Source organism: Montipora capricornis, chromosome 2, assembly GCF_036669925.1.
Source record: "Montipora capricornis isolate CH-2021 chromosome 2, ASM3666992v2, whole genome shotgun sequence".
Lineage (NCBI taxonomy): Eukaryota > Metazoa > Cnidaria > Anthozoa > Scleractinia > Acroporidae > Montipora > Montipora capricornis.
In genome coordinates, this window is record NC_090884.1 from 50036847 (window position 1) to 50051768 (window position 14922).

The 14922-nt window shown below is 40.3% G+C and overlaps 2 protein-coding genes across 2 annotated transcripts in view; both read right to left on the reverse strand.

The window, feature by feature from the left end:
* LOC138025865 (UDP-glucuronosyltransferase 2B4-like) overlaps positions 1-14922 on the reverse strand; it is a 40548-nt gene continuing 25626 nt past the window's right edge. The window contains exon 5 of the mRNA XM_068873024.1: positions 1-2135. Coding sequence (XP_068729125.1) covers positions 1856-2135 — 280 coding nt within the window. The 3' untranslated portion in view covers positions 1-1855. The remainder of the gene's footprint in view (positions 2136-14922) is intronic.
* Positions 3636-14922, reverse strand: part of LOC138022839 (UDP-glucuronosyltransferase 2A3-like) — a 25409-nt gene continuing 14122 nt past the window's right edge. Inside the window, exons 2-4 of the mRNA XM_068869816.1 lie at positions 5587-6190; positions 4769-4987; positions 3636-3928 (exon numbers count right to left, since the gene is read on the reverse strand). Coding sequence (XP_068725917.1) covers positions 3636-3928; positions 4769-4987; positions 5587-6190 — 1116 coding nt within the window. The remainder of the gene's footprint in view (positions 3929-4768; positions 4988-5586; positions 6191-14922) is intronic.

Consider the following 14922-nt stretch of genomic DNA (forward strand, 5'->3'; position numbering starts at 1 on the left):
GTTAGACGGAAACTTCAGGGAGTGGACTGAGAAGGGTGAGGGGTCACTTATTGACATGATACATAACGTGCATCTCAACAGAGATTGCGCATCGCATTTACTTGAAACGACAAACAACTGACTACTACTTGCAATAAAAGTACGAAAAATCTCTTCTTCTAACTTGTGTGTGTCTCTCTCTGTTAAGACGTTACAGCCAACTTGCAAGAAATGAGCTAAAATCAAACGAGTTTCGTTGAAGTTTCATAAAACGCAAATTTAGCCACAGGTTATTCGAAACGAGACGTTGAGTCTTTGTATATCATCCTGCCTTTTTGGCATTACGTTTAAGAGGTCGGCTTAAATGCGAGGAACTGTTTTGAAATACCGGTATGTCTTTTCACAAGTAGAGCCCCACAAATGTTTTTATTCGCAAGAGGGCCTGTAGAGCGTTTTCACTCACGTGACTTAACTAGATTCTAATTTGAAAAAACAGAAGAATTTGTTTGCATAAAAATAGAGTTCAATTCCCAGAGAATTAGTTTGGAACACCGACATAACCGCCGTTTCTTTGTTTTTGGGACACCAAAATGGCATCCGTGACGTCATGTGAAAACGCTCTATATGCAAGTAATTGGATGCACGCGTATTTCAATAAGCGTCACAAAGTGTCCCCTTGCTCTTTTCCCCAACTTTAAAGTGCCCCAGTGACCAAAAAATCAATTCATATTTTTCTTTGGATTTCAAAACTATGTTAACAAAACACTAAGTGACCCACGTTTTAAGCCTTGATTTCAAAAAGACACCTCTTTATTTTAACTGTAATTTTCCTATTTAATGGTCCGCCATTACCAACATTATGTTCTGGAGAGAGCTGGATCGAGGAGAAAATGACGTCAAAGGCTCACTAGTTTAAGAATGCAATACGTGTGTACGCCGCAGAATTAATATGCGGCACGGGGGTTTTGGGCTTTCAGACTTTTAAACTCACGCTTTGCATATATAATAAGCTGTGTTCACACGCTGAAAGGTTAAGCTAGTGAGCCTCTGACGTCACTTTTCCCTGGATGCAACCGTCTGAGGTCCAATCGGTCAGTTTTGAACGTGAGTAATGGCGGACCGTGAAATTCAAAACTTACACTCAAAGTAAACGGCCTTTGAATAAAAATCAAAGCTCAAAATTTTGCCAGTCAGGTGTTTAGCAAACACACTTTCAAAATCTGAAGGAAAAAAGGAAGTGGTTTTTTTATCACAGCGGCACTTTAACATCACTCGTGTCTCGGAACACAGACGCTGAGACAGAAGACCCTTCTCCAAAATGGCGGCATTGGATTTGAATAAATCAAAATTGAACCGAGTGCAAAACTGCTACCATAAATAGAAAGAGCACCTTGACTTGACCTGCAAAGTTTTAGCCTATTAGGTGTTACACCAGCTGAGAAAATGTAAGTTGAAATTTGACAAATTTTACGGACGTTTCTATGACTGGGGGTATACGCCAGACACCCAATCATACAAACGTTTGTAAATTTTTCAACTTTCATTTTCTCAGCTGATATTACACCTGACATGCTGAAACTTTGCAGGGCGACTAAAGTAAAGGTGCTCTTTCTATTTCTGGTATCAGTTTTAAATTATAACTTATTTGAATTTTCGGCCGCCATTTTAGAGAATGGTCTACGACAAAGTGTCCTCCAAGCACTGCTTCTCACGGATAAACTGCTGCATTTACGTACCCTGACCAAAAAATAACGCTTAACTTTACCCAAACCTTATTGTCAGAAATAGGTAGGAAATGCAGAGACCTAAAGGGACACTTCGTGTTGGATATCAAAGTTGGGCTTGCATCAATGGGAGGGCAGCACTTTTTTAGTTTCTATTGTGTCTTGCGCTTTTTGTTGAATCTAGAAACACTCTTTCTCACTACCTTAAAGAAACTATTGATCAGAAATATGGTCAAAACCAATAGTGAAAACGCAAGCAATAAAATATCTAGGCAATACAGTTCGTAAAATGGCAGGTCCGAACCAAGCGGCTTGAGAAACTCTAAACTACCTTGAGCCTGCGCGTACTCTACCCAGTCAGCGGCCTCCTTGACAGGGGGGCGTGGCAGAAGCTTCACCGATTTCGAGATTCGCTCAGCTGATTCCCGGTAACTGCAAGAAAGAAATTCACATGATGAACACTGTCGTAAAATTGTTTCAAACGAAGGAACAACTAGAATGAGCGATGCCGTTCTTTTTTACAGGGTTTTATATCGGGATGTTTCGCTCTTTGATAAAGCGCAGTGATGATGTGCGTAAATGCGGCGTTCAGTCGAATGAATAATATAGATTTCATTGAAAATAATAATACTACTACTACTACTAATAATAATAATAGTAATAATAATAATAATAATAATAATAACTGAATATTCCCATCATACTTATTCCGGGATCGTCATAAAACATGCGTCCATATAGCCCGTATTCATAATGGCGGCTATGTAATTATTCTTTTGTCTTTATGCTAATCATCCTAACTTGCCTCGTAAACACAAGCAAAATTTAAAAGAATTTTTGTTCCAAAGTGAGGCTAGTTATAATGATTAGTACAAAGACAAAAGAATAATTTCTTGACCGCCATTTATGAATACGGTCTATTAACAACAAGGACTCGCATAATTCTGTTGCTATGTTAATAGCCACTCTGATATTTTTCCGGGTATCCACGAGTCAACATAAATTTATGTTATTTGCCAGCTGGGAGGTCTGTATAGCGAGAAAATGTAAACGATGTCACAGTTTTTCGCTACACCGACCGACCGACCCTTACTCGGTAAATAACTTATTTATTTATTTCCTCTCTCTCTCCCTTTCTTTCTGAAATAACTCTTTAAACTTTAACTTTAACTTTAAAAGTTAAAGTTAAAGTTAAAAAAGTTATTTAATTGAAAGATATATATGAAATACATCATATGTTGTACTGCGGGTATGAAATCAAATGAAACCATGTTGTCTCGCAGTGATGAGCGCAAATTTCTATTGCGTCGAGAAGCCTGAAAAATAAAAATAAAAATAAATAAAAAAAAAATTTGCGCTCATCACTGCGAGACAACATGGTTTCATTTGATTTCATACCCGCAGAAATTTTCAGGCTTCTCGACGCAATAGAAATTTGCGCTCATCACTGCGAGACAACATGGTTTCATTTGAAGTTATTTAATTGTTGACTCTTACCGCGCTTAATAGCGAATGCAATATTAAAGTGACCTACAAACTGAACGTTTCAAAGATAAATATTTTTATTTGAATTTTATTTCTAAACCTCTTGTCTAAAAAAAAGTAACTTCTGTATGTAAACGGATTCGGTGTCAAAAAAAGTGGAATTTTAAGGTCATCACACAAGCTCACTCAACCAAGGCTAGGATTCGCTGAGGATTCCGCCGGCCGTGAGTGGGCCGGAGGAGAAAATTCCGTCCGCTCCTGGAACCAATCAGATTGCAGGATTTGTTGAATTCTGCCCGTTCACGCACTGAGCAAAAAAAGATACATTTCTGTAGGGACGAATAAGTTGTTCCTGGCTGTAAGGGTAGCAGGCTGTGCGTATATGCTTGACTGGCCCTTTTGTGTATATCGGATTGTTTGTGCGGAAAACTTCTCAGTTGCAGATCCTTACCTGGGTTGATTTATAACCTTGTGAATTAATTCAACAAAGTCTTGAGATGAGAGAGTTTTCAAGTCGATCGCCTCCGCAAATCCACCTTGTTGTGCCATTTGGGCATTAATAAACTGATCCCCGAAGAAGGGTGAACAGATCATAGGTACACCATGATAGGTCGATTCTAGAATGCCGTTCATCCCCGCATGCGCTATAAACAGACGAGTCTTGTGGTGGGCAAGGATGTCGTTTTGTGGTAACCACGACAACAATTTAACATTTTCACTCACTGAGATTCTGGACGTGCCTGTTGAGAACAATTCAGTGTAATCCGTTAAGACGAGTTCCGAAAACCTGTAATTAATTAAAATCAATTCTTGATGTGGTAAAAAAAAGGCACGTTCGAGCGTTTACGACGCAATCTGATTAGAGAAACCTGTAAGGTGGGTAGCTTCACGCCCTGCTTTTGTTCGAATTCATTCAAGCACGATTGATTATCCAAGATGGCGATCAACAAACTGCAACAGAAATGGAACCCCTGAAGATACTTCTAGCGCGAGAAAAACGGACGGGGGATTACAAGAAAAAGAATGACAGATAACATCTCATAGCATATTGCGGACACATTACCATAACTGAGGGGCTTTTTATTGCATAAATTATCACAGCTCTGACTATATGCGACGACGGTTGATTGACAGACAAATCATCCACATATGCCGAAGAAACAACGCCTTTTATAGTGCGTGTTTATGTTTAACGAGCGATGGCAGGATCATGTACCAAACAAAATACTCGACGGGATCTCGCCCCACTTATCAGAAACAAAAGCGCTGCCAAAGGAATGGGCGTTGCTAAGCATTGTTATCGACATCCTTACCGTCAATGAAGTGTTCCTTTGTGAACCCAAATATGGAACAAGACGCCAAAGTCGACCAACTGAGTGACATTATTTGTTGATATACTGAGGTAAGATGCTAACGCCACCTCCAACTAGGAATCAGCAGAAGGTTCGATAAACGAGATGACTGGTGTCTGAGGCAGCAGGAAAGCAGGTGGGCGACCTGACAATAACTACATTTTAACAAATCCTTAAGCGCTCTATAAACAAATTTGGTTTCCATTTACCTGTCATCTGTGAACTTACCTTGTAACTTCAGTCTCCAGATGACTTTCTGTGGAACCTTGGCGAATGCTTCAGCCATCGTCTGCCATGCGCTCTCGTTGATTCCAACCACATCTCCCACGACCGAGCCAAATGAAACCAAGATAACTCCTTCGTCACCAGACCTCTGCATGAACTGCTCCAACTCGTCTGATAGTGGTTTGGGAGGACCGGGCAAGAAAGGACCAACGACTCTCGTGTCTGTAATTAATTCAAAAGATCTTAAAAGTTGATGACTGAGCATAGCACAGAGCTTATGGTGATGAGCAAAGTTTTCAGCGCGGCATTGGCCTTAATTAATCTGTATTAACAACAAACAAACCCTTGCATCATACAACTCTGCTCAACACATTAACCTTCGTTGTGAAGGTTCCTAATTGATTGATTGATGGATGGATGGATGGATGGATGGATGATGGATTGATTGTTTGATAGATTAACCGATCAATCGATTGTTTGGTTGATTGATTGAATGAACGGATGGGTGGGGTGAGCCGGGCGGGGGAAAGGGTGTTAATGAATTGATTGATTGATGCCGGGATGGATGGGGTTGGTTGGTTGATTTAATTGATAATTGACTGATTGTTTTGTTCATTTCTTCGTTTTTTAGTTTATGAAATTGCTTGTGCACTTGCTCGCCCACTCATATACTCCACACTGTTACCTCTTACATACAGGTCGTTGCCGAACATTTCGATGGAATTACCTATGTTCATACGATAAAAGAGGATTTCAGTACGCCCTTTTTCCCCGCACCTTATGGTTAAATGCAAAAATAACACTTCAACTCGAGTACTCACTTGGGGGAATTGGTCTTGGGTTCTCCAATGCAAATCCAAATGGCACTTGGCTTATTATCATATCAACCCTACCGAGAGTTTCTTGAATACTTTTCTCTGGTGTAATGTTATGCGTCGATTTAACATCGCCAAAACTCGCACATAAATCTTGTCGATAAGACAAATAAGCCACCACCCAAAAGAATATATATTTGGCCCTGTCCATGAAGCTGCCGAGAGGAATAGAAGAATGGGACGCGTAAGTCGGAGATAAAGGCAAACCCACTGCCAACGCCATTGGATGATTGAGAGAAGGAGCAGAAATAAGTACATGGGGAAGTGACAGTTGGTCAGCTACTAAGGCCGAACACAAGTACACGAACTCTCCAACAACTAGATCAGCACTGCTAACTTCGTTCATCACTTCCGAATCACCGAGCATTTTATTACAGAAACACGACTGCACGGTATAAAGAAGCGCCAGAGCCTTTTTGGGATTTGTCTCCGTTACTGGTTTGGAAGACGCTTTCTTCACCTCTTCTGAACACTTCGTATCGTTGAAAAATCGCACAAAGGGGCTGCTTTCAGCAAAGTTCTGTGATGACGCGCCCGTGTATATCTTTACCTATACCAAGAGAGAAAAAGATGCACATGAAAAATCTCCATCTACTTTCACACTTGTATAGCCTGATAACAGAAATCGTTCGACCCACCAGCCCTCACCCTTGTTTCGTAGCCATTGAAATTGGCGTTTTCATGCATCTGTAATCGCTTTCGCCCTGCATGGGAAATGAGAATCCCAAAATTTAGGGACGTAGCTTCCTCTCAGCCCTTCAGTGAAACCACTGACTTAAACAAGTTTTGGAAAATATGTTTTATTGCCGGAATACTAAAAGCTCCTAATTATTTCTTCCTCTTTTTTAGCCCCTAGTTTCCATATTCAATAGCAGTCTACAAACGTTTTCAAACGCCTTTTTCAACGAGCAAAGAGCGGCAAAAAGATATCTGGGACGTCGAGTTTAAACGGTAAAAAGCGAGAGAAAGGATTGTCGGAGGAGAGATTGTTAGAATTCAAGATGACTGCGGATATGCAGAAAGGAAGAGTTAAGCCTCTCGTCTTAATTGTGGCACTCACAGATTTTACTCTGTCTAACTCCAGCGACGATTTTACTCGTCAATGGGAGCCTCCTCCGGGGTTAAAAGGTAAATTAAGCAATGACAAATTAGCACTCCAAGTTAACCCAATACGTTAATACGGCGACTATTTAAAATGCTCTCTTTTCGTTAAATGATTGGATACGGCTTTATGTAAAAAATGAAAAGGGGACGCATTTGGTGATGCTTTTTTTTTTTTTGATCGTCCTTTTTCTTTATTTATTTTATTTATTTATTTATTTAAATACAAAATGAAGTTACAAAGGACATGCAGGTACAAGAAAAAAAGCAACCTAGATAAAAATAAAAAGCACAAATAAGCAAAAGAAAATAAAGCGGAGCAATACAAAGCTGGTACTAGTACAGGCCAAGCTACAATATTTACCATCTATCGGCGCTGATTTAAGCCTTAAGAGGGTCTTATTTCAGGTTAAAAAAGAAAGCGTCAATCACATCCTGCGGGAATAGGGTCATACAGATAGCCCGGTTGAATTACCGAAGTTTTTTAAAGCTCAATTTAGTCTATGAGCCAGGGAGCCAAAATTGGCCATTTGGCACCACTCAGGGGGACAAAGGCTAATGTACATCAAAATGTTGCTTGATATCCCTAGTTTATATTTTTGGGTGATAGCAGTGTATCTGGTACAGCTATATGGTGTACGAAGCGTTTTTTACCCCTCGTGCCCTGGCTTGATTTTTCGTTCAAAATCATCAAGTTGAGAAACGTAATTGATAATGGTCAAAAAGCTCTGTTTTGAACAACTTACATAATTCTATAATACTAAAACACATGTTAATTGACTTATTTGTGATCTGTATTTAGTCTCGTGACTGATAACTGGATCAAAGTTCAAGAAGTCAAATCACGGTATTGCTTTCATTGTTAATTCTTGCAGTAAACGTTTCTTCTAAATCAAAATACCACTGTTGTCATCTCAAATGACTTGCTTTACGCTAAGTAATATCAAAATTGGTCACATTTCTCTTTTTACTCCATTATATATGACTTTCCTGCTAGTTTTCAGTCTCTCTCTTACGAAATTGTGTGACAGAAAGACTAAATCAACATACAGTAGGTACAAGTGACTTACAATGACATTTCTTTCTTTCTTTTTTTCTCTATTTCGTTCTTAGCTTTTTCCTTTTGTTCTCCCTTTCCATCTGTTAACATGGCTTCAAAAACAAACATTTGTACCTAATCTTCATCATCAGTATCATCTGAGTCGTCTGTGCCATCATCTGAATTATAAAGATCAATTTCCTCATCATCTTCAACTTGGTTTTGGCATTCTTTCAGAGTGCAAATGTCTGTACATTTCAGACCATTAGCAAAGCAAACACAACTGGGAAGCTTGCAGGACCTGGTGCAACGACATGCAAGTAGCAATAGGACTGCATCAGGAGCGGGCTTTCCATCCATCCAGTCAAACTGAAGTTCTTCTCACTCTTCCACTTGCTGCAGTTTCCATCCCATGCCGGCAGGACTTGGAATCGTATACGTAGGATGTTGTTGAAGACATCGTTTCCAGATACCCGCTTGATAGTTAGCGCGTAAGGTGTGTTTCTGAAGGGAATCTTTGCACGGTGGTAGCTGAAAGGATTCCATCTCGCCATTCTTGGAACAGAAGAGATTGTAGCGCGCAGCATTCACTTCAGTAGCTCGAGATGAATAGAGGTCGCAGGTGAATTTCTCTATGCAGGTGAAGAGGTCAGGTGGAAGTTGCCATTCTTCGCCCAATCTAGAGAAAGATTCTTTGACTTCTGCATCATCCCTAAGTATCTTTAAGGCTTTTGCTTTTCCCTTGCCTGCAAATGCACTTACGCTATCACAGCCTGTAAAAGCGTGCACACCAATTAGACCTCTGCATGTGTCTTCACCAAGGACGGTTGTGATTTTCTTAATGTCAATCAGCTTGGTGCGTGTTTTAGAGCCACACTTCTGCAAGATGGTTGTGTTCATGGTTCTACAGAATGAAAGTAGCAAAACAAAAACATCTGTGTCTTCTGTGACGACAATGACAGCTTGATGACCCCCCTGGGCAGCGTGTGAAGCATGAAGTAAAAGCCGCGTGTCAGTTTCTTCATGTGAGCTAGCCAGCTCTGGCACCTCCTCGACACTTTCTCCTGTGATCTTACAGCATTTCTCTTCGCTTGTAATGAAGAGAACCTTTATTTGGCGTTGCAGGATTCCCTGTATTCCTCTTTCTTGAACTCATTTGCAAGAAATCGAATCAAGCTGGTCTTGTTCTTCATTTCACTGAGAAACATCCTCCACTGTCGGATTATCTGTGTAGCAGTGATGTTTGCTACTTGCACCCCTTGAACCTGCCCTCTGATACCTCTCTCGACATTCTTGATGGATCTTTCTCTGTACGTATCAAACACAATGTCAATTCTAGTACTTTGTGGTCCACCTTCATTCAAGGCCATGGTAAAAAACGTGCTTGCAACACTTCAAAATGTGGTTTGACTACTTGCAATATTGATCTTCTGTACGAGGCCCATAGCATATATCATAGTTGCTGCATTCTCTGGAATTCTTTGCACTAGGTGTTCGTTCTTCTGTAGTTGTGCTTCTAATGCCGCCTTGTTGGTCTTCCTTGGTAGGCCTTCTGGCGTTGCTAGAGCCCAAGGCAAAGGACCAAGACTATGACTTAGCAAATCTCTGACATCAATCTTCCGACTTTGCCCCATGATGATAATCCTGTCTGCTTTAAGTATGACTGCTCGTCCAGAGGTCTTGATTTTCTTTTGCTTGCTGAGAGAAGAAAACGTTTTCAGTTTCTTCAATTTTAAGGGATCATGGAACTTGACTTTTCTTGGAGTACCTTCGAGTCGCTCTCTCTGGAATTTCTGGTATTCCTCCTCGCCAATCGACTGAGCTTGTAGCAAGTCCCGTCTAACATCATCGGGAGCTTCCTTGTCTGTTGAAATGCTGACAACGTTTTGATCCTTTGCAAATGGATTATTCCAGCTACCGATTAGATTCTGCACTGCTGATACTACTTTCTCATCTTTGGCGATCCTTGGTGCTTGCAACTCCCCATGATGGAACGTTGTTTGGTTGAAGTGAACCATAGATTTGAGCTGAGTCAAAAACGAACACCGATACTCAGCGGTCATGTAGAATCGGTTGACAGCTCCTGTCTTTAAGCTAAACTTGGTAACTCCACCAGCTGTTTTTGTGTCTTTGTTGATCGTTACCTCGGTAGTCTGGTCCACCGGGAGACGGCCAAAAGTACTTCCTTCAGACAGCTGAACGGAGAAGTGTACTGCCATCAGTCCCTGATGAACACCAGGGTGGTCAGTCTGCAGATTTATCATGTCTGCCAAGTACACAGGTAGGCATAGTATCATCGCTCGGATAGCATGAAGGTGTAACAGCCAGTTTCCTTCTGTGGAAGCTCTTATCAGTGCCAGCAGGTTGTCGACAATATCAAAGTAAGACATCCAGATCTTGGACTGTTCACCATTACTACTCCGGAGATGGTTTAAGAACGCTTCCCACAATCGATGAACTTCTCCAAAACCAGTGCTTTGTAGAGTTGCATTGTGTGCTCGTTGAGTGATATCATTTGCAACTTCCGCCACTTGTTCTCCTAAAGTACTAGCCGCAGGTAACTTGTTTGGATGTTCTTCATTTACCCGTAGGGGAAACTGTTTCCAAGCTAACCTCATCAAAGCTTCATATATGCACTTGTGAACTCTTACGCCTCGATTATACATCTTCCCAGTAAGAACATTTTGAATGGATTCCTCAGCAATCACTCCTGACTCAATGCACAAGTCCTTCAGTCCGGCGTCTTCAAAGCGTTTTCCGATAATGGTCATCAAATTGCAAATTGTGTGGAATGTTCCAAGTCTAAGGATTATGGAGCTGTAAGTGTTTGGATGCTGCCATTTGATTTCTGCTGCTTTGGCATACAATGCTTGATCCATGACAACAACAATTTCTTTCAGGTTCAGCACTTTTCTTATTTCATCCAACTTGGAAAGAATTTCATTGACGGTTTTCATCTCAGTAGCAGGTGCATTTATAGTTGGAAGGTATCCAACTATGTCTTTCGTTATCTCCTCATCGTTACGTGCTTGGATGTTGAAACCAGTCCATCCCGGAATCTTCTGGTTGACACAGTCGGTATTTCGTGAATGCAGTAAAAGAAAGTTCTTCTTGAGCGCAAATTTACTTTGGGGTTTCTCGTCTTCAGTTACGCCACCAGTCTTAAGTGATTGCGGTCCCACTCTTTCACCTGATATGTAAGGGTTGATAGGTTGAAGTTCCTGTGTGATTGTTCTCTGTATTCGCTTCTCAATAATTGGTGCTGCTGCAGAAGGAAGGTGTGGACCATACAATTGAGGCTGGACTATAATACCGTTTACACGATGAGTCGTTCCTTCCCCTGTTAGCGTCTCCTCTAAACGGTCAATATTATCCCATGCTAGGTTCGTAAAAAGGTTGGCTTGAATAGCTTTGGGAATAATTGGGCTTTGGTTTAGGCTACTGGCAACTTTCTCTATACAAAGTGCAGTGTCGTTTTCCTCAAGCTGGTGGTATGATATACTATGTCCAAACCTGTTCAATATTTGCAAAAGCTCAACATTGCCTGTCAGGGTCTTCACACCATACGATGAAAGAACTTGCTTTGGGGGCTTTGTTTTACCACATGTTACAGCGTAGACGATGTCTTGACTAAAAGAGCAGACAAGATTCACGATTCGTTGTGATGGATTACTGACATCAGCTGTAAGCACACTCATCAACAAACGCTTCAGACTCTGGAACAGGAAATGACCGGATGTCTACGTCAGATGGATGTATTGGCCATGGTGACTTCCATTTCATGTCCAAGATGGACTTGCGGATGTAAGTGGAACTCTGGTCGATTATCTTACCAATATCGCTCGAATGATGTTTCAGAATGCTAAGCTCTTTCTTCATGACCAAATTCATCTTCACGATGCCCTCCACACTCAAATTCTCTGAAACAACAACAAGCTTTCCCTTCTCATCTGAAAATATTAATAAAATAGAGCCAAACTCCGCCTCTATTTTTCTCCTTATATGCTTTCTGGTTGCCTCACTCAATTTCTCTTTTCCTCGAGCTTGCGCTAATACTTCAAGCTTTGAGGTAAGCTCTGTCATTGTAACAACCCATTTTTTTTCCAATGACTTCTAACCGGATGAGTTTGAATAGATCACTAAAAGCCTTTTCCTCTGCATCATCCCTTACTTCGTCTGTAGAGGAAGAACGTGGGCTAGGTTTTTCGGGTCTGGTATATTCTCTGTAACATGATCGGTGGTAGTGCGCTTCTGAAGCGATTATGTCCATGCTGGTAACAGCTAAAATCTTCTGGTCACATTTGGCGAGGGCCTTCTCTCTTAGCGTCTTGTCGACTCTGAGTTTGAGCAGCCTTAACTAAGGGCTCTCGAGAAGAGGTTGAGCGGATGTACTTCACTTTTTCGCAGAAAATACAATCTTTGCTGTATACTCGTGTTGGTGGGGTTACATTTCTTTTCTTTGCTGCTTGTATGAAATCTTCATCCTCTTCGTCGTGGGTTCTGATTCTTTCTCTTTATTGTTTCCAAGTCTCTTTTCATGGTGAATATACTTCGACATTTTCTATGGTAAAATATTGAAGGGACCTCGCGCTCTTCCAGATTTTGTGCGACACCTAGCACAGGTGTAAACTTACGAATTTTTGCAGCCTCGAATAGTGTCAACCATGATTCATAACTTTGGGGGCTGATGAGATGATCATCCGAGTCAGTTTGAACAGTTTTCGAATGAAGGATACATGTATGGTTGCCTAGTTTGCTAGCCATAGAGGTTCAGTAAAGACTGAAAACAGATAATAAAAACATGTTGAGTTATTGATGCAAAAAATGATGCTTAAGGACGTTCGCGCGAAATGTTTTCAACATTGATTTTCTTCTGAAACTTTTACCACTGTAAGATGATGAGTTAGTTATGTCAGAAATGTAAAAAAAATGGGGGGTCACTGAGTTCGTTTTGGAGAGAACATGTCCGGAAAAACACCCAAAATGTGACAAAATCGGGCTTCGTTATCGAATAAGGCCAGTGTCTGTAAACCCAAATATATTGCAATTAAATCTTTAAAGTGAAATCTTCTCTGCCAAATATTGTTTAAGTGGACTAATTAAGTGAATTTAGTAAACTGGTGAGGTTCCCTTAAAGATCAAGTTCGCATTTAGCGACCACAGTTTCACGCGCCTTGCAGCCGCAAGATGGCAGGATTTGATGTCCCGTAAGCAGAAATCTTGAAATATTTTGAACTTCCCACATTGATTTTTTGTTCATTTTTGGACAACGTGGAGATAACTGTAAATAAAATCCTTTTCTGGAAAGAAAAATAGGGGTCACCGAACGTCCAAGACCGTTAAATCCAGGCAAAGCTATAGCAATGGCATTTTGCCCTATCAGTTCTCATTTTATTACTTAGCGCGCGCGCTCGTGTATGACGTGGCGTGTGCATTTGCGTTCGCTTTAAGGATACGCAGAAACAATTGGCGCGAACGTCCTTAAAAGGCTTCAGTCTAAACATGTGTTTTCATCATGGCTTCGTTGTTGTATCAAATCTATGGAATTGAATAAAACTAACCTTAAAGCAACGATGTCAATTCCTGATTACTTTTGATACCTCAAATTTGCATCAATTGTAGACTCGATCAAAAACTATTACAAAATGAAGCCAAATATTTGCAATCCTTCGAGTGGTTCTTATCCATAATTCTATCATAGCATATTCTGTAAATATTGTATGGTTTTTGAGTATCATGGTACACTTATTTCATTTATAACATCAAAGACACGAACATATTCGAAATAAGTAAAAATATGCCATGCAACTCCTACCTTTTCAACTGTCATAAACGAATATTTAGCAAGCCGCCATCTTGAAAACTTCCAGTGATAACAGAGAAGAATTATCTCTAAAATAAAGTGTTTTTTGGTTATATAATCATCTAGTTCTCTGCTCTAGTGCAAATTCTTTTAAAGGACATATTTTACACTTGTTTTTCACATCAATAACAGTACGAAAATTGCAAATAATTCATTAGTTTTTACCTCGTGGCTTTCCAAAGAAGCGTTTTATCAGGTGGTCAGCGGATGCTACCATTAGCGCACGCTCAGGCATATTTTTGCATAAAACATCATTAAAATACTTTCTTTATCATATTAAAATATTTTCAAGTAATGTCTGGTTCTTAAAAGCAAAAACTGACAAGTTTTTAAAGTGATTGTAAGCAAAATGCGAAATTTGACGAATTTCACTACTTACCCCTACCCCCTTAAAATCTCGGCATAGCTAAGAGTGACAGATTGCTATCACATATATTTGTTAACTACAGGTAATTTACTTTTCAAAAAGTAGTGTTAGCCTTTGTCCCCCTAGGTGGTACTCACAATCCCCCATTTACACTGCAAGAGCTTCCCATTTTTTCCTATCACCACCTTTTGTCTCCAGCTCGTATCTTGATTTCAGAAGAAGCAAATAATGCTCAAAGTGGGGTAAAGTTTCGTTTGTTTTGGCAAGCCAGATGTGATATCGTGCGAGAAGTAAACAGTAGTTAATTTGGAGGGCATATTTCGAGGTGTCAGGCTTTAGTCCGAGAGCAGTAGTATTCAGTAGCGTGAAATTGTTCTGTATAATATTCATATTTTGTGGCCATTCCATTACGCCTTTCCAAAGCTTAGAAGTTTTTTGACATGTCCAGAAAAGGTGTATTAGTGTTTCAGGCGCGTTTTCACAAAAGGTGCAATTTTCATTTTCCTTCAGCTTAATTTTGAACAGAAAATTGTTAGTTGCCAGACGTCTGTGAAGAAATTTAAAATGAAATTCTATTAACTTTGTACTTTTGGTGCACCGCAATGCCAAAAGATATGCCGAGCTCCAGTCGAGGTTTTCACTGCTCAAACAACTGCAGTCCATAAGCCATTTCTTTTGGCTATTCCTTGGAGCTTCACCTTTGTTTCTGACTAAGGATTTGTATACCAGTGCACTAACTTTTTTGGACTTTAAAATTTTTGTGCTAAGAGGTTCGTATTCTTGTTTATTGTCGTTCACTTGCTTGAGGCTGCTATTGCCAAGTGCCTTGACAGCTGATATAAGACCGTAAAAACGAAGTGGAGCAGCATTCAGATCGTATTTTAACTGGAAATCTTTTAGAGAAAGATAGCT